Genomic DNA, 24,691 nt, shown 5'->3' on the forward strand with positions numbered 1-24,691 from the left:
TGTGTTATGTTTTGCGGCTCCAGACTATTTTTCTTTAGTGGAAGAGGAGGCAAAATGGCTCTTTTGATAGTAAAGGTTGCTGACCCCTGCCTTAGGCGATCAAGAATGAATGGGAGCAAATTCTCAAGCAGTTTTTTTCCATCTACGTCACCCGATTTCACCTGTGTCAGGTGACGAAGGAACAAGAACCTGGAAGAAGAGGAGAAGATGGCGGCGCTCGGAGCACCGGCTCGAAGACGGATGCGGGACCCGATGGAAGAGACCTCTGGACCGATCGACTGCCCTAGGGAATTGAAGGTAAGTGTATTTTTTTTATGTTTTGGGAGAGTTTTGAGTTTAGTTGCTCTTTAAAGAAGAACTAAACTGAAAACAGCCAAAAAAAAAAAAAAAACTTACCTTCAATCCGTCAGGGAAGTCCGATCCACCACAAATTTTTTTCTTTGGGCAAAGAGGCTCCTTCGTTGCATGCCGGTTATGTTCGGGCACACACAGAAACAGCACCCAAGAGCCTCCCGGGATGCCGGACATAGGTATCCTAGGAGGCTTTGCGCTCCCATTCATTCTCGATCGATTAGGCGATCGAGAATTAGGGAGTGGTGCTGCACCCTTATTTTTTGTCTACCCTTTTATGTAAAATTTAAGGCGGTTTGAGAATAGGTTGTGGTCAGACAATGGGGGCAGAAAAGCCAGGTCTAGGGGTATGTGTAAAGCACGGGCCTCCATAGGAGAGGCAGAGGAGGAAAGCCAAGTTTCAGTGAGAGCGAGAAAGTTCAGAGACTTAGAGAGGAGAAGGTTGTGTATGGAGGTTAACTTATTGCCCACTCATCTGGCATTCCATAGACTGCCAGGGAGAGGGGGTAAGGACATATGGGTAGGGTGAATGTGAATGAGGTTAGGAGGAGGGTGAATCTTGCTGAAAGAAAAGGGAAGAGAGAGGCTGTGGGGGGACCAGGGTTGGGTGAGATGTCACCAGCAAATAGTAATGGAGAGAAAACGTGCAGGAGCACAGAGAAATCAGGAAAGTGAAGGAATAGTCAGACAAGGGGGTTACAGATTGGGGAGGAGGAAAGGGAAGAGAGCCAGCAGAGTGAATGATTCATTGTAACAGATAATTGTGAACCATATGCGTACGTTAGACAATATGGCAGACTCAAGTCCATGTGAGCAGGTAATATGGGTTGTAATGAAGCTTGCATTCCAGGTGTGGGTTAGGGTGAATCAGTCACAGACGGTTTGGTGAAAAGACAGTTCAGAATGGCAGCAGAAGAGGTTGTGTTGGGGTTCAGGGGGAAACCTAATGATGATTCAGCCCAAAGGCATGAGATGGGAATTGCAGAGTGTAGTGGCCTGTCCAATCCTGGTTCCATTCCCTGGATATATTCTCAATGCATTTATAATTTAGCACTTGAGATTTGGGCCCGTTACCTTGCCTGATGTTTAAATAGAAGTGCTTTGGCCCCTGAATATGGATGGACGTTTCGGTTGTTTCCATGGATCCTTTGGTCTTCATTTAAATCTTTCTCTTTGAACATACCATGGGTCACATGAAGCCACAAAAGCCCCTTCCATTAATCTCTGAGTTATTTATTTGCTTTAAAAAATAAAGATATATATATAAGGCAACCAAGAGCAATGGTTTCAGCTTTTCTTGGTGATCGCTTTCAAAGGCCATTGTGTGCCAACAGATAGCGAAACCATACACTCCTTCAGCTCACCGTCCTTGGTCATATGGAGCAGTTTTCATTTTCACCACAAGCTGGCAGTGCAGTGCTCCTGTCTTTGGAACGCATGGCGTTTCCTGTTGGAAGTCAGCTGAACCAGGAACTTTATTAGCAACTTCCGGTGTGGACAATAGAAGAAAGCTTGCTGCTGATGTGTGTGCAAAGCTGGTAATGACATTTCTGGTTTCCTAATATTATTGTCCGTGTGGGATGAATGATGTATTTAAATATATATATATTTAGATGTGTGTGTGTATACTTGAGCTCTACTTACCCCTACCTCTATACACACATGTACACCCTCAACCAGAATCATCCAGAGACCATGCTGACCCCTCTCCACCACTAAATGCACCCACTATGGCCACGGAAGTCTCATACCTGGATCATGGAGCAATAGAAGGAGGTGGCCCGGCCTCATGATGGCATTTTGTATTGGATCATGTGCATGGCCAGGTGTGTCATTTACCTGGGGAGGAGATAGCAGCATGGTGCATTATGGGAGGAAGGCGGGCCAGCCCAGGCAGCGTGAGTTGGGATATGCTGCTGTGTCTTGGTGTTGGATACCACAGGACACTTTAAGAGGTGCTAAGGAGTCCATGCCTTGGTGGTTTCCACATGAAGAATCAGGAAGGTGGTTTTATTGTTGTGGCTGATGAGTGTATTCGTTAGGAATTGGCACTTTCCTGGCTGTCCTTGGAACACAAGCCATTATGGTGAAGTTAGTCCAGAGTGATATTTTAGGTACAGATTGACCCTAGTGAGCTCCAGCCCTAGCTTCCTTTATGTATTGGATTGTCCTCCAGTGAGATCTTCCGGATGTAATTCTTGACTTTGTTCCTGCCAATCAGGAAGTTTTGGTTTTTCCAGTTCTTGTTCCATCTTCTGTAAACAATCCTAGGTTCTGAATCTGCATCATATCTGACCAATATGGTGGAAACCCCTCATAATGTGCTCCAGATTCTGGTAGGTGGGAGCCCCTCATAATAGGCACAGCAGTTGTACAGACCCGGGAGTTCAGCTTATGGATGGTGGGAGAGTTGGGCACAGCAGTTGTACAGATGCAGGAACTCCGTACAGGGATCTCACCGGTAGCATTCCAGGGACAAGGAATAAACTTTCTGGAGGATAAGTTTCCCAATATAAATGCTGAGATATCAGATTTGCCTTGACTGACCCTTTATTGGCATTTTGTAATTACTTTTGTTGGAATTGTCTTTAAATCTTCAGACTGACTCACTAACGATGGAGAAAACCAAGAGTCGTGTTAATGCGATATTGGACCTCACCCTGGAGATCGTCTACCTGCTGACCGGAGAGGTGAGGAGGATTCTGGGAGGTCACATGACATGAGGGGGATTATGGGAGAATGAATGACATTCCATCTGATTCTTTATCTTTAGAATTACTCACTATTGAAGACCTCATCTCTTGAGAGGGACATTTATCCCCCTATGCCTAGAAAATGGAGCAGAACCCCAAATCACATCACAGTACCTCCACCTCCCTCTATGACAACCAAAGGAAATAATGACAAGAAGATCCTTGAAGTCACCCAGAAGATCATTGAGCTCCTGACGGGAGAGGTGAGCGGTGCGGGGAATTCTGGGACATTAATATGGCATGTGTCAGGATGGTGAGTGTATCATTGTGTGTGTCAGGTTCCTATTAGGTGTCAGGATGTCACTGTCTATTTCTCCATGGAGGAGTGGGAGTATTTAGAAGGACACAAGGAGCTCTACAAGGACGTCATGATGGAGGACCTCACATCACCAGGTAGGACCTCTCATACTATTGCGTTGTCTATAGAAGTGAGAGTGTCACATTGGTCACCGGCTTGCTATATCGGATTAGGGCAAGCCCTGTGTGGGGGAGGGGGTTTAGAGTTTCAGTATTGGCCTCTGCTGAGTTTTCCCCAACGTTTCATACAACTTTCCAGCTTGTAAAACAGCCGAGCAATTTTTCCTCTGACATTTGTAGTCCCATTTAACAGTCAGACAGTGATTTTTAACCTACCAGAGATAGGGGGTCTCAGACAGGACAGCCCGACATTACTGAGGGGCTACACATACTTCACACATACTACTGGAGACAGTCAGAGACTGCAGACATGGCACAGGAGATGGTCAGAGACTGCAGACATGGCACAGGAGATGGTCAGCAGTGGACATCCTCCAGGTGGGGCTACGCACAGTGGACATCCTCCAGGTGGCGCTACGCACAGTGGACATCCTCCACGTGGCGCTACGCACAGTGGACTTCCTTCAGATCTTTCTACGGACAATGAACATCCTCTAGATCTTTCTACACACAATGGACATCCTCTAGATCTTTCTTCACATACTGACGACCCTCCCCCTAGCCCCACACATTCTGGCGGCCCTCCACCTCACCCCACACATTCTGGCGGCCCTCCGCCTCACCCCACACATTCTGACGACCCTAGCCCCACACATACTGACGGCCCTGCGCCTCGCCCCACACATACTGACGGCCCTGCGCCTCGCCCCACACATACTGACGGCCCTGCGCCTCGCCCCACACATACTGACGGCCCTCCGCCTCGCCCCACACAGAGGGCAGGACCGGAGACATATGCCTGTTTTATGTGCGGGAAAAGCTTCATGGAGAGGTCCGACCTGTTGATGCATGTCCGAACACACAAGAGTGATAAGCCCTACAAGTGCCATGAGTGTGGGATGTGTTTTAGCATGCAAAGAGCTCTCAAGGTACACCGGCGTAGCCACAAAATGGAACACCCCTTCTCCTGCTCTGTGTGCGGGAGCGCATTTGCTCGAAGGGGGGCCCTTGCCAACCACGAGAGGATTCACACGGGTGAGAAGCCATTTGTCTGCCCGGAGTGCAATAGAGGTTTTGCGCAGACGTGTGCCCTGATCAGACACCTCAAAAATCACAAGAAGCCATAGTTGTCCTCCTAAAGGGGGTCTTTATTAATCTTTTTTTTTAGTTACTGTTTTAATAAAAGGTATTTTTAAAAGTATTTTGTCTTTTTTTTGTTACAATCTTTCTAATATCAGATTGAGGCACAACAGATGCCCTTGGGCGCAAACTATTAGATCCTGCGAGCATTGGCTGTACTAGTATTGCCCTTCTCAAACATCAGCTGCCTATGAGTTCCACTATCTATGTATAGGTACAGGCAGGCATTCTGTGTTCCCAGGTTCCAGCCCTGACCCCATGGAGTATGAAATCACAACTATTAAGGCTAGGACTTCTGAACCCCTTACCAGGCCCTGGGCTCTGGTCTATATTGCTCTGGTCTGAGTTCAACTCCAGGCCTTCAGCATTGCCTTAAGGTGCGTACACACTTCCAATTTTTATCGTTCAAAACGAACGATCGATTGGGCAAAAATCGTTCGTAAAAAAAGTAACCAACGACGCTGACGAACGAGGAAAGTCGTTGGAAACGAACGACCGGACCGGCGGATCGGATTGGACGACGATCGTTGAACATCGTTCGTGTGTACGGTCGTTCGTTGATCGTCCATGGTCAGAGCATGCGTAATGAACGAACGCTCGTTCACTTTCCTGTCGTGCACATAGTTCCTCTATCGCTCAAACGATCGTATCTATTGTGTGTACAATATCTACGAACGATCGTGTCGTTATCTCTATGTGCAGGATCGGTGCTATACGATCGTTCGTAGATATCGTGCAGGATCGTTCGTCCTTGGTTTTCCAACGATAATAATTGGAAGTGTGTACGTAGCTTTAGAGCTTCCCAGTGGTGCTAAAAACTAAAGTTGCCCCTGCTCTTTGCTGCCTTTCACACCTTCCTGTTGGCCCATTGGTTTGGGTGTCCTTGTGACTAATAAGGTATTGGCTTGTGGGTCATTGTCCTAATGGCAGTGTAAGTTATCCTACAAACCTTTAGGTCACCTTTATACAACATTTGGGCACAGTCACTGTACACATTCTGATGTCCATCTTGCACATCTAGCTGCACCACTTGCTCAGTCCCTGTGGTTGCTGGTAATCTTATCCTCTAATGGCCCTGAATCCCAGCTTCCCATATGGGACAGAAGTGTGAAACCACCACCATGTGCAAACCTAGAGTATGTAAAATATTATAGAGTATATTATAAATATATAATACAGAGTTATACAGTAAGATTACATTCTATATCGCCCCTGTACACTGAGTGTTGTGAGAAAGCAGAGGCGTTGTTTATCACCCCATGCTGGCTTCACATACTGGTCTACACTCGGTTTTACTGCTATCTGCCAGGTTTTATTATCAATGCTGTCTTAGGTTTTACAATTTTTGTTGGTTTATGTAGTTTATTTGATAGTTTTAAATCAGCAAATGTAGTTTGTTCCTGATCTTCATTATGTCGGCTTTACAATGGCGGAGCCATGTTGTGTTTCAATCATAGAACACCCTCATAGTTAAATTGGAGGAGTCCAAGGGTTTTTTTTACTGACGCTACAGCCTTTTCATATGCTACATATTAAGTATAGAATCTCTTAGATTGTAAGCTCTTCGGGGCAGGGTCCTCTCTTCCTCCTGTGTCACTCTCTGTATCTGTCTGTCATTTGCAACCCCTAATAAATGTACAGCGCTGCATAATTTGTTGGTGCTATACAAATCCTGTTTTGTAAAAATAATAATAATATACATGATCTAGAGACAAATGATGAACCCACCAAATCTGAACCTTATCCAACACTGACAATTCCAGGCTGGGGTAGAATTTTGTCTATAAATTTGGCTTGGTTGCTTTTAGTGTCACCATCGATCGGATATGTTACTAGGAAGCTCCAATTGGTTCAACCAATATGGCTCCGATGACTATGATCTGTCACATGGAACTGGATTTATCAAGAGCGGTAGTAGCAGAAAATGGGAGAGGGGAAAAGCTGGCGTTGGGGTTTAAAGTGAGCGCAGAAAGTTGCGTGGAGACCAACTGGAATCCAATGACTAAAGATGACTGAAAGTAAAAAAAGAGCTCTGAGAGCTCAGATATCGGGATTGAGGTTTAGGTTTGTAGACTACTGGAGGATTTCAGCTGGTGTGTATGATGGGTGGAGCTTAGGCAGCCATATCTATCTTCTCTATTCTGAAATTTCAGTAGTGCATGGTACCACATTTGGGTTTTTGTCTCCATTAAGCCAGTACGTTCCCCATATATGTTTTCTGATGCTGGACCCGGTCTGAATTACCGACAAAGCATTTCCCACACTCCTGGCAGGAGTATGGCTTCTCGACAGTGTGAATTTGCACGTGCCGGACCAGGGCTGACTGGAAGGTCAAACATTTCCCACACTCATTGCACACATAGGGCCCCTCCTCTGTGCAAATACGCTGGTGCTGGATGAGGTTTGATTTGCTGGTGAACCATACTAATTGTGGGAAAATGGCTTCTTGCCAGTGTGCACACAATGGTGGGACAGGAGGTGAGACTTGCAGGTGAAACATTTCCCACATTTACTACAGGAATAAGTCTTTAAATGTCTTTTCAGTCCTGATTGACCCTGAAGAATTTTCCACACACTTAACAGGCAAAGGCCTTTTCCCCAGTGTGGATTTTCTGTTTCTTCATAAGGTCCGATTTGTGGATAGACCGCTAATACTCTGAGCATGAATATGGCTTTTCTCCTGAGTGTATCCTCTTGTGAAAAGCAAGTGTATGGCCTCTCACCGGTAAGAGCCCTATGGTGGATGACCAGCACTGACTTGTCAGTGAAGCTTTTCCCATGGGAATTGCCGTTTCCCATCTGTTACTTGCTGATAAAACATTTCCCGCACTCGGAGCATGGATATAGCTTCTCCTGGGCCTGGCATTTGCTGCACTTGTTACAGCTGTACATGGAAGATCTTCATCCTTAATAATGAAAGATGTAAACTCAATGTGGTCCATTGCTTCTACCTTAAAGCGTACCTCTACTCAGAATTTTCACTTTACATAAAAGTGTGCAAAACCCCTTTATGTAGGTGCAATGCCCTTTTTTTTTTTTAAAAAGTGTGCAGCACCGGCCCCTAATTCTCGGCCGCCTAGGGGGTCGAGAAAAAATGGGAGCGCAAAGCCTCCCGGGATACCTAGTCAGGCATCCTAAAAGGCTCTTGTGCGCTCCTTCTACGCATGCGCAGTGAGATCTGCAATTTTTTTTCATTCTACATCACCTGCTCTCGCACCTGGGTCAGGTGACGTAGGATAAGGAACCAGAAAGAAAAGACGAAGATGGCGGCGCCCGGAGCGCCAGCTCTGTCACAGTTGCCGGGATGACGCAGGACCAGATGCTGGACAACCCTGGAGTGATCGGTTTGCCCTGCGGGATTGAAAGTAAGTGTGTTTTTGTTTTGTTTTTTTTGTGTTTAGAGGGTAGTTCCTCTTTAAATTGACCACACCGTGTACTGTTTCCAGGTGTGGAAGGGCCACGATTTGCTTGATGTTACTCCTCACAAGTGCCAGGTTCCTCCTTAATATGTGTGGGCGGATGTTGTTCAGGTGTGGCGTTGTCTGCCATTTGTAGGAATCCTCCTCTACGTGGAAGCCTGTTCTGTTTAACCCCCTAACCGCTAAGCCCGTAATTTCTCGCACTAAATATTTTGGCTCTTTTGGTTAAGCCCGTATTTCGGACATATTTCTGTAAGTTACAGGTCTACAATTTAAAAAAAAAAATTCATGAAAACCTGTGACGCTTTTGGAACAGAAATCTAGAAATCAGTGTAACGCTCAGGTGGTTAAGGGAAGTGTGGTTGCTTGGTTTGGAGACTAGCAAGTTGTCCTCTCCTTCTTTCCACGTAGTCAACGTTTCTCTCTCAGGAGTGTGGCTCGTGTTCTGCTCTTCTGGTGAGGAGGATCCAACAGATGGGGGATGGGTGGGCCTACAATCTTGCAATGGAAAAATGTTGGGTGGGGAACTTCCAGAGAGTAAATCTGTTAGAAACATAGACATGATGGTGAGAAGATGGAGACGAGGAAACCTATTACTTCATAAGAACTAGATATTACTATATGGCGTATGGGTTAGAGGTCCCACCAGCTGGCCATGATAGAGATGGAAGGAGGTGGTGTTGGGGGGAGTGAATCTATGGCAATGGAAGCTGCAGCATTAGCACCGTGTATTTATGATAAGGGCTGGGGCCAGTGAAGGAAGACCTTTCAGGATCTGAGAAGATATTGGTTGTATGATCACAGGGAGCTGTAGGGTCACCTTCTCCTACCCAGAGATGGAATGGCCTACTGATTATCCATTGTGACCTCCATATCAACGATCAGCATCTCTATTAACTCTCTGGTGAAATCCAGAACTTTCCCGGTGTTGTCAGGGAAATGGGGTGGAGCCTTCCTGGTTTATATTTTGGTGACCACCATCTCCTCTATGGCAGGTCTGTAATGCTGCAACATGATGAAGGCAACACAATCAGTATTTGAAAGAAACTGACCTCCGCTCATATGCATGTACTTGTGTCATGTGATTCTCCCAGAATCCTCACCTCTCAGGTAAGCAGGTAGATGTCCCTCCAGGGCCAGGTATCCTCTCAGTCACATGACCTCTCAGTGACATTGTACAGAGTTCAGCTGAAAATGGAGAAAATGAAAAGTATTACCTTCCTATACAGAAGCTGACTTTGGGGTCTTTGGGTGGGGGATAGACTGAATTACCACCATCATGGAACACAATGATGATGGTGAAGAACCACAGCACCACATAGTGGTCAGGTAATAGCAATGCAGGCGCATACACAGAGAGGTGAATTGAATACATATAGTAATAGGACAGCATCTAGTGGTCATTAAGTGGTACTACAGCTCGATAATAGCCACGGCTTTATATTCATACAATAATTCGTCAACTAATTCGAGTTCCTCATGATTAAATGAGTCCCCCCCCCCCCCCTAAATCAGAGCTCCCTCTCAATTTGTTATTTACCGACAGTCACAGCACACATCTACTTCCTTTCAGAGCCAGGGATAGGAAGTTCAGAGGCACTTCCGGTTTGCGTTCCAAGGGCCGGATGGTGCTTTGTATTGTCTTCCCTGTGGACTTCAATCCTGGTTCCGCCATTATACTAACTCCAATTCCATAAAATTGAACAATGGAACCTTTCACACACTATGCATGTTGTGTGAAATGCTGTGAAAATTCTGTGGGTTTTGTTGTGTTATTATCGCTTTTTGTAGATTATCCAACTCCAGTGATTTTAATAGAGGTTACACATCCACCTTAAGTTTATATTTGTTGTCTAGGGGTGGGAAACTGTTGAATCTATATGGAGGCTCTATGCCATCTCCTATGGAATTTGCCTCAAAACCTGCCCTCCAGTGCAGCTTACCCCCCATTTCACCCACTGCATGGGAAAAGGTGCTAAATGAATTCCTTATTTACATATGAGCCCAGCCTCTGTTGCTTCTGACATGGTGAGGAGTGTTTAGGTCTACATCCCAGTGGCCAGTGTCAGGTGAAATCTCCCAGATGTTTCTTTGTATATACTTGGAAGCCCTTCTTCAGAGAGGGGACACTGCAGTCAGGATTGGCATGTGTCGAAGTGCATGGTGGTAGCTAAGGAAGTGGCATTTCTGGTATGTGGGTGCCCACCTGGAAGCACAGTTCTAGGTAGAAAGTCCACAAATTAGGGATGGGCCTAGGCTACCCCTCTGCATGAACACTACCACCTAGAAGCAGACAGGGCCAAGAGGCTCCCCTGATATAGCCCTGATTAGGTGAGTTTTACTCACACAATACATAAAGCAGGCATAGATGGTCAAATGGCCCAGGTTTGGTTATATTAAAATGGATAAGGGGCCATAATCTCAGCAAATATGAATAATCAGAGGTTGTTGTTGGGAGATCTTAGAACCTTCTGACCCCCTAGGACTTGGGCCAAGCTCTGGAGACAACAGACTGGTGTAAAAAACACAAATGACTCAACTCATGATCTGGGGATGGACACCTTGTTAGCGAAATCCGAGGTCAGAGAATGGTTGGATTTGGAATAGGAAGTTAGCTCCATACGGCTCTACTGATTAAAAGGCATCCATTTCTGAACACTAAACAGAAGGAACATTGCAGATGACGCAGTACAGCAGCAGCGGCGGACCACACTGGGGTTCCACCTGTTAGCTATGAGTTAAGGAGTCTACAGGGGGACCTACACCACCCACACAGGAGAACTGAGCCTTGGAAGATCATTGCCTGGTCTGAAGTCTCCATGACACACAGATTTTGGGATAGAAGGTGGTGCACACATCATATATCCCGTGAGATGGGATAGGACAAGGAGGGGACATGGTTTGGTGTACAGGGAAGATGGCCACTTGGAATCTCCTCTGCTAGTATGGGAGATAGGACAAGGAGATCATGTACTGTATGATACTTTTAGGCCAGCCTGGACAGATTCCATGAGGAACATCTCCAGGTCGTCAGTGAGTTGATCCTACAAAGGATTCTGGATGGTCTGAAGGCAAAGTGTGTCCGATTGGGCACTAATGTGATGGATCTAATAAAAAGGAGTAGAAGGCTACAGTTTGCGTGTCATCTGATCATACAAGTATGATCCTGATCTCAGAACATCAAAGAGAAATATCAGAGAAGAAAAATATTAATTACCCATAAATGTCTGCTAATTCCTTGTACTTCAACACCTTCATTTCCTGGCTGGTAAACTGTTGTTTGAGGGATGACAGCTTTGACAAATTGCCCCACATCGTGTTACAAGACAGACAAGGAATCAAAGAGACTATGGAACCGAAAAATGCCATTTTTACTTCATAGTAAATGTTGCAAATCAAATTTATAGACATTCACAGAAGACAAGCACAGTTCTAAATCTGGATAATACACAAAAATCTAAAAATAATTTAAATACATTGCAGTGGAAAAAAATATTGAGGGAGCAATGGAGGGAGGTGGCCTGGATTGATGAGTTATGTTTCCTTGGATGATGTGGATGGCCGGGTGAATGCGAGTCCTTTACCTGGGGAAGAGATGGTAGCAAGATGCACTATGGGAAAATGAGGGGACGGTGAAGGCCGTGGGACTTGGGGGACCTGCTGCTAATGTCTTGGTCCTGGGTACCACAGAACACCTAAGAGGTCTTGTGGAGTCCATGCCTCCATGGATCTGATACAACGAGACCTACACTATATTAGGCAGATGGATTTAATGTTTTGGCTGATTGGTGTATATAAGGCTGGGTCTACACGGACGGTTTTAAAAACGCATGTAAACGTTTCCTACCACGGTTATATGTACTTTTACAAGCGATTCCTAGTAAACGTCTATGACACGTTTTACTGCGATTTTACATAAGCATTTATAAAAGGTTTACTTTTAACCCTTTCAGGGAAGGAGAACAGGGGTACAGAAAACCCCTTACTTCTTGAAGGGGTTAAAAATATATGTAAAAAATAAGAGGAGGCTATAATGTTAAAATATTTATTTGAATGTGTGTGTTTTGTGTAACTAAACTTTTTTTTTGAAAGGATGAGAGAGGAGCTGTAAGCATAGCATTGATTGGCTGAGGAAAGGGAAATCCTGATGACACTTGAGCTGTCATCAGGGTTTCCCTTTTCTCAGCCAATCACAAAGCACTAGAGGTGATAGGGGAGCCTTGTCCTCATTTTACTCCTGGTGCTTGGAGATCCCTCACTGTCCCACGGCTGTGCTCAAATCATGAATGTAGCCGTGGGAATCATCCTGTCATTGTGGGATAAAACACACACATGCAATAAAATACTTTAACATTAAAGCCTTTTTTTTTTTTTTTTTTTACACATATTTTAACCCTTTCAGGAAATGAATAAAAGGTTTAATGTCCCTGTACTCATTTCCCAGGGTGGGGTGGTAGAGATCTGGGAGTCTCCCCTATTAAAGGGGGCTTCTAGATTCCAAAGTCCATCCTAATGTTTCATATTAAATACATCCATAATTGTCATGTGAATCTAAACACTAGATCCATTGGACGATACCACCCATTCCCAGAATGCCTTAGTCCAGGGGTCCCCAACCCCCGGTATGCGGCTATTGTACTCGGACAGGTGGGCCGCGGCTCTGGCCAGTCCACCCCCCGGGTTAAACCCTGGTGGGGGGGCGCACTGGCCAGAGCCGTGGACCATGTCCCACTTAGGGATCGCAGGCTGAGGGTGGTGGGTGGGTTGTGTCTTTGGTAGAGTGGGTGGGTTCTGGCATAAGGGGGGAAGTTTTTTCTCCCTTGAGGGACACACGGCTACCTGTGTATGTGTGGCCCTTGAGCTCCAAAAGGTTGGGGACAACTGCCTTATTCCATAACTTTGACATTCATGGTTGACTATCCCACATGTGGAACCGGTGGCCGTTTGAGCACTCGGCCTTCACAGACACGCTTGACCCAACAAAGTATTTTTTAAACTTCACTATACGCCCCATACAGCCGTCATCGGCGAGGCACCGGCAATACATAAGAAGTTTATTTAGGCAGCTGTCGAAGACTACGTATTTGTTTTCCGAGCTGGGATCTGAAGAGCTGCTCGTCCCGGGAATTTCCACCCTGGCCAAGTCGGTATCCTCAGCCTTGATGTCAAGTCCTCCTGATTGCTCCTCCTTGGCTTCATACTCTTGTTTTATCGCTACCTTATCGTTGCATTGTCTTGATTTGAGTTCTGTATCGGGATCACATGATACAGGGGTACCAAATGGCTTCTCTTCCTTTATCGCAGGCCATGGATAGGAACATCGTACACCTTGAGAAGTTCCTGGTTCTGTAGGTTTTCTGGATCGGGGACTTTCAGGAAAACCATTGACATTTGTAAGCAATCCAACTCCTGACCTTTGTGGTAACTCAAGACTTCTGCCCATTGTGGGAAGTGACTGCGTGGCCATCTGATGGATTTTTGATTGCGATACCACAGCCGAAGACACATTTTTCATGCCAGGGTGCAGACAGGAGGCCAATCTCCAATCCTCATCGTGTTTACATCTGCACGGTTGCTGGTCATCATTGCTTTTTTCCGTCTGCACCTCCTTGTGTCTCACGCCAACAGTTTTGTTTGTGAAAGTTGTCTTGTGTCTCTGGTCTGGCAAATATTCTGTATCTGTTCCAAGAGTTCTGGTCCTCTTCCTTGGTGGTAAAACCTCTCGGTTGCCATCGTACTGATCCGCGCTTCGGTGCTGCGTGTGAGCATAGATCACATTATGATGGATGTAGTAACCTTGTTCAGAAATTAGACACGGGTTGGGTAGAGGCACCGGGTAGTCTTGTTTTAGTTTAATGACCCTTAGAGGAAGCCCCATGACCACCGAGCTAGGGACACCACCTGAACTCATATCTACCAGCATTGGGTCAGGCAGAGGACCATCATCCTTGCGAGGTTTGAAGATCTTTGGTCGCAAGGTCTTCAGCTTGATAGTGTCCTTGCTGGTAAAAATGGTGGGCAATGCTTCCCTCTTCAAGGAGATAAGCATCCCCCTCTGGTAGTAGCAGTCCATGGTGAAATGCTGCGAGCACATGCGGTACAGGCCTTTAGGCTTCCCCATCAGGATTTTCTGGCACAGCTCGTCGATGTTCTCAAACTCTTGCTTTGTGGCTTGCATCGTGGCCAGCAGCCAGGACTTGATAGTATTGAGGTCGCTGGGGAAGGAGTGAAGGATGATGTTGGGGTCTTTCTTTTTCCATGAAAAGTTACAGCCCTTCACGATGCAGGACGGCATTCTGTCCTACGAGAGCACCAAAGTGTACAAATAAGTCACAAAGCAAGCATTTAAAGTGTGAGCTGACTTCCTGTCCAGAAATACGAGGGAAGGGGGGTGGGGGAATAAGACTTTGTAAAATCAGAGGGCTTGGTCTGCCCAAGTTTCACCAATATGGACAGCACAGACAAAGAACAAACAGACCACGTCTCCTCTATGGTAGAGGTTGCAGCCACATGGGATTGAAAGGGACCGAAGCTGCATCACATCAGACTGTTAGAGACTAAGGTTACATTGAAAAACAATGCGGCCACGATATAAGTAACTGCCGTCATATTACAGGAGACTATTAGAGAATAATGGCTCGTTGGCGGAGACTGCTGACATATTACAGGAGATCGTTATTGACTACTTTCTCTTTACAAGAGACTGCTCTCGCATTAAAAGAGACTGCCAGGGGGCACATTGACCGCTGCCATATTACAGGAGACCGTCAGAGACTCCGGACCTATTACAGGCAGGGACTTCTGCACTCGGACCACTGAACATGCACAGTAATAAACCTTATGGTGGTCAGTTCAACCATAAAATGTCTGACCCTCATCCCCCCACCACCACATATGGAATACAGTAACATGTAGATTGCCTCGGTGTCCTCTGCCACATACTGAAGTGTTAGCTCTGCAGGTACGTGTAAGGAGCCCTCTAACGCCCTCTAGGCAGCTAACCCCAACACATACCTTCCTCTGGTGCGGCACCCTCCGCCAGGATCTTTTAACGCATGCGCAGCTTTTATGTTCGCGCATGGACGTCCTTACGTAGGAAGCGTGAAGTACCGGCGGCCATGTTTGATGTGGGAAATCTTAGACAGCAATGCACGTTGCCTTGGACAATTGTGGGCAAAACTAAAAAGATGAGAATTTGGAGGGCGGAAGTGAGGTAAAACTCGAGGTTCTGGCGGCCATGATGACTGCTGGCAGGATGCCTCTTGTTACCATAGAGATAGTAAAACATAGGGAAGCAAGGAGGGAGCTAGCTTTAAAGAGAAAAGGAGGGTGCTAAAGGTGATAATGAAGGATATAAATTGGGGGTAGAAACTTATAGTAAACTGCAGAGATCATAGGAGAGTCACATGTCCGACACCTCTGTGCCTGACCATAGGCTTAATGTTGTTAAAAGAGAATAAATTCAACCAATCAGAAGTCTCCATTTATTGTCTATGGGGCCAAGGTACCTGAACCTTGTGTTTCTATAGTAACGTATGGGTAGCGGACATTTCCTCGAAGACCAGTTACAGGGGACGTCCACTCTGATAAACATTTAACCCCACTGACCACCATGATAATGCACTGTGAGCTATGTATAAATAATTTATAGAAAGGGCTCCCTGAAAGTAATACAAGAGCTCCCCTATGCTACAAAGGTTGGGAAAGGCTGCACTGAGTCAATATCTTACTGTGCCCAAGAATTTATTATTATTACAAGCATCTATTACATTTACACAACTTATTATAAATGCCAGTAAGTGCAGAAGTTTCTCCATTTTAATTGGTGATTACAAGAGTTACAAGTCACTTTCGGTCCCTGGGGTCTACTTGATCTCTGTGTTTGCGTTCTATTGCTTTTCTTTCCTTTATACACACTTTTTTTTAATCAGGTATAATTACTGAATGGGTGTTTACAACATTTACTTTTAAAGATTTGAAGGACCCGGCTGTGTGTGTCACTAATAGAGTTGGATAGAGGACTGGCACATGGAGAATCTGATAAATGAAACCCTCAGCATGAAGAAAGATTGACGACCCCTGGTCGATAGGATGTTACACCTCACCATGGAGAACCTCTACTTGCTGACCGGAGAGGTGAGGAGGATTCCGGGAGGTCACATGACATCACTCATATCTTTATTAATAAACTACAGACCTGATCCGGGAGGTGAGGGGGATTTCGGGAGGTCACATGACACCACTCGTATCTTTATTAATAAACTACAGACCTGATCTGGGAGGTGAATAGGATTCTGGGAGGGTGACATTTCTCTAATATAACTGAAGATCGAATATTCAGGAATTGGCTTTTGTTTTCCCTGAGACCTACAAATAACAATGACAAGAAGATTCTGGAAGTCACCCAGAATATCATTGAGCTGCTGACGGGAGAGGTGAGCGGTGCGGGGAATTCTGGGACATTATTATGGGATGTGTCTGGATGGTGACTGTATCATTGTGTGTGTCAGGTTCCTATAACGGGTCAGGATGTCCACAACTCACTTAAGCTGGAGGATTCGCAGAGCTCTGGAAGGCACAAAGATCTCTACAAGGAGGTGGTGGTAGAAAACTACCCAACCCACCACTTCCAAGGTATATTCCGTTCCTATGATCTTCCCTACCGTAGAGTTCCGGAATGGCCAACTAAACCCAAAATTGAAGGCTGGTGGAAGGTTTACTCAGATGACTCCCAAAGTTTCATACATACTAGACTATATTTCTCAGCATTACTATGTGTCTCCATGATGAGGAAGGACTTGTAAGAGGAAAAAAGTGGCAACAAATAGTAAGATCTCAGTCTGGTACCTGAAAACTTAAAGGGATGAGAAATTGTGGTTAAGTGGATAGAAACACGACAACAACAAAGGTGAAGGTCATACTTATAATTTACACTGAACAAGGTGAGGCAATCCTCTTTGATTTTGGGTTTAGTTAGCCTTCAGTGAAAGCTGTGTCGTGAAAGTTGAAAGCTGTGAATTAAATGATCTGACATGCAGATAGTAGCGCCCCCTTGTACATTCGAATATTTAAATAAATACTAAAACACAACCAGTAAGAAGTCTCAAGTTGTTTTCAGTTGACGGTTTTCAGATAGAAAAAAACTAAACTCACTGTTGTGATTTGTTTTCTATCAGATGTTTTTTACTCACCCCGACCCCCCTGGAAGGTCACCCATGACTACCGGTTCTTCAAACCAAGTCAACGAAGCGGAAGCCATTGTAACATTCAACAGGCAGGAAGTCTCATCAACTGTGAAAGCAGATATAGATGATAACCTTGCCACCATATTTGCACCTCAGGAGGATATGGCATCCATCTCCAGCAAAGTTCTGGAGATATCTGTGACCTGTGATGAAGAACGGCCCACCAGTCCCATCTATACTCCACAGTCTGCACATGCAGACCCTCCTGATGGGGAGGTGAAAGTAGCTGGAGAGTTTTGAAGTTAATTATTTTTGTACTTTTGTGTATGTTTTGTAGATGATTAAATTATGTTGAAACTAGTTGTACTCTTCTTATCAGTAAACGAATGTCCGCATTCCCCCTTTTTGCCTTGAAACTCTCCCTTTCCTTCCTACAGCCATATATCTGTTACTTTGACAAAAATATCTTGTTCTAAGAGAACCACAAGGACATCTTTCATGTGTGGTAATTGTCTGTAGTCATGTGATCATGCACTGCTCATGCCTTTGAACTGTTATATAAACTGTGTGCAAACAATAAAGTTTTGAGAGTGATCTAACCACACATTGCTTTGCGCGTGGTACACTCTTTCAGTGCTGTAAACAAAAATCAGAGAAAGAGGGACAATTGATCTGGGATGAACAGGAGATCGCCTTAACAGGAGGAGAAGAAATGAGGTTCCTCAGCTTACTCCAAAATCAGCTAACAAGAAAAAGAGTTTGGCTCTTCCCCGAAAGTTGGAACTCAAAAAGGTTCAGCGCCATGAAAATTTCTCTTGCTCACAATGTAGCAAGCAGTTTTCCTGCCATTCGTTGTTGACACGGCGTGAAAGGATTCACATCGGCTTGAAACCCTTTGCTTGACCGGAATGTGGCTGGTGTTTTAACTAGGTGGAAAACCTCAGCAGCCATACCAGGATCCACAGTTGAAAAAAGCTGTTCCCCTGCTTGTGTGGGAAAGCCTTCCTTCGGAAGGAAAGCCTCGTTCTCCACAAGCGCACTCATTCAGGGGGAGAAGCCTTTGTCCTGTGCTGAATGCGGGAAAAGCTTCACCAACAGCTCTGACCTGGCATGCCACAGGAGAATCCACTTGAACCAGAAGCCCTTTTTGTGCTCCAAGTGTGGAAAGTGTTTTACAAACAAGAGAGACTTTGGCCGTCATGAAAAGACCTACCGAGAGAAGTGATTTTTCACAGCTCATTATGACCTCTCAAGGCACTTTAGGCAGCACCAGATCCCGCCACTGAAATTCCCTTGTCCAAATTGCGGCAAACAGTTCCCAACAAAATCAGAACTGGCTTGCCATTCCGGAGAAAAGTCATTCAGATGCTCTGCAGGAAACTCTTTAACCGGGCCTACAACCTTGACGACCCACCGACCTCAGCAAGCATCGGAGGGTTCACCGCAAAGAGACACCATTACTGCGTTTCTCTAAAGGTTCTGTCCTCCCCAGACATCAAGAGACCCGAGGTCAGGAGCCGCCATTTTGTTGCTCAGTTTCTGGTCAGCTCTTCTCAAGCAACATGGAGCTTGGCGAGCACCAGGGAGTTCACTCGCAGGAAGCAGCCTTTTCGTGTTCTGAAATCAGCCAAAACAACCAAATCAGTAGCCACCTGAACAACGAGTCGAACCTTCTTCTGAAAAACTGAGATACTGTATTCTGAGATACTGTAAACTAAGATACTGTATTCTGGGTTGCAATTTACAAATACAAGTGGCTATTTTAACATTTCTTATACAGGCATTTTCCACTGTTGTCACCACTTTGAGATACGCCATGCCATGATAGTGAGAAAGAAGATGCTTAAAATCAGCAGCATGGGGATGTAGCAAATGATAAAAACACTATTTTAAAAATTCATTACAGCTGTTTATATACTGCACACTGCACAGAGCAAACTAAAGGGGTTTACTTTTATTTGAATGTGAAAATATGAAAAATAGGGAAACTGTCCGTTTAAGACAGAACGCATGCGCAGAAGAAATGGTGACCGCTGTGGCAGGGCTGGTCGATTTTGTCGACGATTGACTAGTCGTCCTATCCCCCCGGATCTTACTATACAACCCCACTATGTATTGCAGTAATTTACGTCTCAGGTTGCGGTACTGCTACACTTGAAAAGGGGCGGCTCCGCGGACACCGGCTCGGTCTTCACACATAAATGCCCGTATCAGCGGAAAGGGCAGACAGGCCGATTAGAAGAGCGCCAATCGTCCTTTTAATCACTGCGCACGCTCAGTGAATGCTGGAACGCAGGAAGTCCACTGGCTGGACCGCAAAACCCGGAAGAGGTTGGAGTTTGGAAGAAAACACTTCCGGTGCTAAGAAGGCTATGGTGGTAATGAATTTATATTCGGTTTTTAATACTGATTTGTGTATGTGCTGACTAGAGAAGCATCTGAAATAATGGTATAAGGAGTGGCTGAATAGGTGGGGTGTATTAAAGTCGGATTACACTTGAGATTTTCTGGGGGAGGGCATATTATCTGGCTATTGATTACTGAATTGAATTGACCATTTTCTGATGTATCAGAATCAAGTCATGGTGCAAGATATGCATGAGAGAAGTCTTCATTATGTTCCTGTATCACTTATCTGGTAAAAATATGGCAGCCGTGGCATGTCGATGAATTGTAAGGCAGCCTTTGCTATGGGGAGTCTGTTGTCCAATCACTGTTGTCTGTCTGTCTGTTGTCTAGGGCCAGCCTTAATATCTGATTATATTAATTCTATTGGTTGGGTATTGGTCACAGGTTAGGAGATTAGGTTTGATGTAGGTAGCCAGAAGAAGGGCCGATTGTGGCCCTAACTCATGGTCACAATGTGTGCCGTGACCGGGTGCTTAGTCTGAGCTGGTGGAGCAGATTTCGTGAAGTTGTCTGGTCTTCCAATGAGGTCTTCAGGGGCCTGAAATATCTGCACTTTCAAAAGTATTAAAGTAATTAAATTAAGCTTGATGAACTTTTGGCAGGGGCCTACAGGTACTTCAGATTTATGTTGACGAAATGTAGGACCGGCCTCCCAAATTTCGCAATATCCCCATCACTGACCACTGAGTATACAAAGGAGCCGGTCAGAGCTTGGCTTTCTGTTGTCTCCATTTTATTAGTATGACATTTGTATTTTATCTTTCATCGCTAGGTGGCTTTATGAAAATATTTGCAGGTAAGGCAGCTCTAGGATCTGCAGAGTCAAGCTTTTCTAGGATTTCTGCCATAATGGACAAGGACGGTCAGCCCGTTGCAGAGAGGATATTAAACCTCGCCATTGAGATCATCTGCCTGCTGACTGGAGAGGTAAGAAGGATTCTGGGAGGTCACATGACATAATTTTTATCTCAAAAAAAATATAGACCAGTCCAAAGAGGTGAGAAGCATTCTGGGAGAGTCACATGACATTGTTTTTGGTTCTATACAGAGATTCCCCGCTGTGAAGTCTGGTGATCTGGTGACCATTGCAGTGCCTCCACCTGACTCCCTGACAGTGGAGAGGAACAACGAGCAAAAGATTTCGGAAGTTGCTCAGAAGATCATTGAGCTGCTGGCGGGAGAGGTGAGCGGTGCCGGGACTTCTGGGACATTATTATGGGATGTGTCTGGATGGTGACTGTATCATTGTGTGTGTGTGTCAGGTTCCTAATGGCCCCGAGGAAGTCGAAGTCTCCATTTCACTGGAACAAATTGTTCTTCAAGAGGCAGAGAAGACCATGGAGAAGGACACACTGGAGGAAAATGAAGAGGTCCCCCAATCTGAAGGTAAGGAGATGTTAGTGCTATCAATCTGTACAAAAATGATTTTAGAGCCAACCACACCAAATTCTGCGGAGCAGGGCATTGCAGGATTGAAAGACAGCAGCCATGAGAGGACAGCCGTTTTGTCTTGTACCAGATAGTTGTGTGACACCATAGGAGCTTACACTCTAATGTATCATCACAATGTTGTCATTATACAACTGTGTAAACAGTTTGTTTGGTCAATTTTCCTCCACAGATTTACTTGAGCCTACAAGCACAGCACTAGTTCCTGATGCCACTGTTCCTTCTCTGGCCTGCACTAATGAAGTCCAGAACAGCAACGATCAGGAAGAGGAAGTCCCAGTCATATGTGATCCGATTATGAGCAAGTTGGACCTTCATTCGGCGGTGGAGTTTTCATCATGCGATGAGGGAGACCTTTCCGATGGCGAAAGTGCCGCACCAATCAATGTACAGCCCACGCCTGTTTGTACAGATGATTCACAGACTGTTTGTCTGAAGAAGACATCATTTACCCCTGATGGAACAGACGCCCTACAGTCAGCTGCTACTTCCTCAGGCCAGGTGCAGTCAGCTACTTCCTATGCAGGTTTACAGGCACCACCTCCTTCAAACCCCTTGCAGTCTACCACTGTTTGCACCAATCAAGTGCTGTCAACACATTCTCAAACAGACTATGTACAGTCTTTGGTCATCAATTGTGTAACATCTGCACCTGTCCAGTCAGACCCTACAACATCAACAGCTGCCCCAGTGGACAACTCACAGTCTACAATGACTGGTAATGACCATTTGCCACCTGCCCCTTCTCAGGTGGCAAATACAGATAACACACAGGTAACTGTTACTCAAACAAAGCACAATGCCTCTATAATCGTGTCTATCAGGGACACACACCCTGCTGGGGTAGGGCGCCCTTCATCAGCCGAAGAACCCGTCAGGAAAGTTGTACGACTTCTCTCACCAGATAAAAGACCCATGTGCCCTGACTGTGGAAAGTGCTTTCGATGGCAGTCTGAGGTTTTATTCCACCAGAGGAAGCACACGGGTGAGAGGCCCTACTGCTGCAGCAAGTGCGGCCAGTGCTTCAGCCGCATCCCACACCTGGTTATCCATGAGCGCAGCCACACTGGTGAGCGCCCCTACATATGCAATGAGTGCAAAAAATGCTTTAGCAGCAAATCTGAACTTAATGAGCACCGCAAGAGGCATCGGGGGTTAAGGATTCACCCGTGCTCAGAATGCACCAAGTCTTTCATCACCAAATCAGACCTGAACAAGCACAAGCGCAGCCACACAGGGGAAAAGCCCCACCCCTGTTCCATTTGCGGCAAATGCTTCACTCTTCGCTCTGGGGCCATCCGCCATGAAAAGACCCACACGGGCGAGCGTCCTTATTCGTGTACTGAGTGCGGAAAGGCGTATGTTAGCAACTCAGAGCTCGTCAACCACATGCGGACTCATACAGGGGAGCGGCCTTTCTCATGCATCGACTGTGGAAAGTGCTTCTACAGCAGCTCTGACCTTGTGAAACATCGCCGGTGCCACACAGGGGAGAAGCCGCATCTGTGCTCCATATGTGGGAAATCCTACTCCTCTAAGTCGGTGCTTTACCGGCACCAGAAGATCCACACTAGGGTCAAGCCTTTCGCCTGTGAAACTTGTGGCAAGTGTTTCTCCAAAGAAAAGACACTGGAGAGCCACCAGAAGATCCACAAGAAGAACAAACCACATGTCTGCAATGAGTGCAGGAAAGGTTTCTACAGGCCCTCTGCCCTGACCAAACACATGGTAACCCACGATCCGTAGGAAGCTTTGTCTGTGAAAAGAGCAACGTTCAACAGTGTACTGAATATCCGTCATGCTACTGCTAAATTTGTGAATCAGGCTCAAGCTGGGACCTTAGAACTCCAGTGGTCAAAAATAGCTTAGTGTTTCATCTCCTGCATTAATTAAATTGAATAATCAAAATGTAAAAAAAAAAAATGTGTACTATTTGAGGTTTTGTGACTACAGCTGGAGAACAGAATAAGACCCTCCTTTGATTATGTAATTTTTATTGCCCTAACCCCTTGTTTTGGTCTTTCTGGTTGCAGTTTATGGCAACCTCGTTGAATCCCACAATTTCCCATGTTGATAACCAGGTTTTGTATCTGAGCCAAGATATGGAAGAAAGGAGGCCCAACTCTAAACTAGTTCCCACTCCTATTTCATAAGCTGCATGCAATTATGTGTCACATACTCTAAAATCACTGTGGAACCTCCAGACTTATTTCATCATTTGGGATGTATCATCAAGCAAAGTTCAACTAGATCCTGTTGGAACTCAAAGGACAACAGAAAAATGGCAATTGCTCACTGCAGCACATCTGAATAAAAAAAGTACAGAGATGTTCAAAGAAATCCTGTTTGGTTTTAGATAACGACTCAGACATCACACACAGCTCTCAAGTTTACTGTGGAAGACAACTTAAACAAATGGATTTTAGAATTGAAGATTTTAGCTTAACTTTCCTCCACTGCTGTTTTATTTTTACCAACAATCATCCTTCTTATAAATCCTGAACTCTGTACTGCAACACCTTTGAGGTTATAAATGGCAGACATACTGCATTTTAAAGCCCAATTTTAGAAAAAAAATCATTTGTAAGGTGCTGTGAATAAAACTCCTAAAACGTTAATACTTATCTTTATTCTTGAGATGACTCCTCCTCCCCCCACCCTTCCCATGATGTCCTTCTGGATTTTATATAACTTCTGGCATCACTGAACTTGAAAAATTAGGCAAATACAGAGAGTGCAGGACTTCACAGCTACTCCCCTGAGGAATCATTACCATTATTAGCCAGCAGTGCTTTCTAGTTAGAACTACCCCACAAATAGAAGAAGCCTGAAGAAGATAATTCATAGAACAAAAACCATAAATAAAGCCATAACGACGTAGAGGATCTGTCTTATGGAGAATATCTGAAACTGGGGTTGAGCTTTGAGAATCACACTGCTGAGTGATTGTCAACCACTGAAGGTCTACATTATTGAAGAAGAGAAAGGCTGAACACCAAAGGAACATTCGATAGACTGTCGGGTGTTTTTATACATTTGCGATAGCAATGTTCCAATGTGTTTTAGGGGTCAAGCACATTGTCATTACCTTTAATGAATAAAGTTAATTTATAAAGTTCCTTCAACTTTTCCTTTCTTGCTCTTTTCTTCTGTGATCACTCCCGATTTTCCTACATGACTGGTGTGGTACCTGTAGATCTCAGGCAGGCTCCTGAGACTTGTGTGATACTTGTCCTGAGACTTGTTTCAAATATTACACTTATTATGACCGATGCTGTCTCCTACTTGGAGTCTTTATCGTCAGGCATCTGTGGAACAGTCCCAGCTTTGCCTTTTCGTCTAATTTTCTCATGTTTGAACTTGTTGGACTTCCTATTTTGAAACCACAGCTGTTAACATGGAGTTGACCCACCGCTAAAACTCCAAATATTATTAATATTATTATTAATAATAATAAACAACATATTACGCAGCGCTGTACATTAAATAGGGGTTGCAAATGACAGACGAATACAGACAGTGACACAGGAGGAGAGGACCCTGCCTCGAAGAGCTTACAATCTAGTAG

General features: G+C 45.1%; 3 protein-coding genes and 1 long non-coding RNA gene across 5 annotated transcripts in view; 1 reads left to right on the forward strand and 3 right to left on the reverse strand.

The window, feature by feature from the left end:
• The window catches only part of LOC140338885 (uncharacterized), a 114,212-nt gene that overhangs the window by 68,326 nt on the left and 21,195 nt on the right, over positions 1–24,691 (reverse strand). The gene's annotated exons all lie outside the window — the stretch shown is intronic.
• LOC140339158 (uncharacterized) lies at positions 8,324–9,681 on the reverse strand. Its single transcript, XR_011922377.1, has 4 exons — positions 9,621–9,681; positions 9,184–9,268; positions 8,911–9,085; positions 8,324–8,623 (listed from the first exon to the last, which is right to left on the reverse strand). It is a non-coding gene; the product is annotated as an uncharacterized lncRNA (long non-coding RNA).
• LOC140339448 (uncharacterized) lies at positions 11,433–15,142 on the reverse strand. Its single transcript, XM_072424172.1, has 2 exons — positions 15,095–15,142; positions 11,433–14,381 (listed from the first exon to the last, which is right to left on the reverse strand). Exon 2 carries the CDS (start codon positions 14,373–14,375, stop codon positions 12,987–12,989), a length of 1,389 nt encoding a protein of 462 aa, XP_072280273.1. The 5' UTR covers positions 14,376–14,381; positions 15,095–15,142; the 3' UTR covers positions 11,433–12,986.
• Positions 19,424–24,248, forward strand: LOC140338974 (uncharacterized). 2 transcript variants are annotated; one of them, XM_072423388.1, is made up of 5 exons: positions 19,424–19,643; positions 20,447–20,601; positions 20,723–20,857; positions 20,937–21,060; positions 21,296–24,248. In XM_072423388.1, the coding sequence occupies exons 2-5, from the start codon at positions 20,455–20,457 to the stop codon at positions 22,867–22,869; spliced, it is 1,980 nt and encodes a 659-aa protein (XP_072279489.1). In that variant the 5' UTR covers positions 19,424–19,643; positions 20,447–20,454; the 3' UTR covers positions 22,870–24,248. The 2 variants fall into 2 exon arrangements, with proteins under 2 accessions (XP_072279489.1, XP_072279488.1); XM_072423387.1 differs by lacking the exon at positions 19,424–19,643 and having other exon boundaries at positions 19,671–20,601.

The sequence above is a fragment of the Pyxicephalus adspersus genome, chromosome 10, assembly GCF_032062135.1.
Source record: "Pyxicephalus adspersus chromosome 10, UCB_Pads_2.0, whole genome shotgun sequence".
NCBI classification, from domain to species: Eukaryota; Metazoa; Chordata; class Amphibia; order Anura; family Pyxicephalidae; genus Pyxicephalus; species Pyxicephalus adspersus.

Excerpts from the sequence above, each read along its gene's own strand:
- LOC140339448 (XM_072424172.1), bottom strand. The coding sequence starts at position 14,375 with ATGCCGTCCTGCATCGTGAAGGGCTGTAACTTTTCATGGAAAAAGAAA.
- LOC140338974 (XM_072423387.1), top strand. The coding sequence starts at position 20,416 with ATGACATTTGTATTTTATCTTTCATCGCTAGGTGGCTTTATGAAAATA. Across the intron at positions 20,858-20,936 it reads TTGAGCTGCTGGCGGGAGAG|GTTCCTAATGGCCCCGAGGA; the intron begins GTGAGCGGTGCC and ends TGTGTGTGTCAG. Across the intron at positions 21,061-21,295 it reads AGAGGTCCCCCAATCTGAAG|ATTTACTTGAGCCTACAAGC; the intron begins GTAAGGAGATGT and ends TTTCCTCCACAG.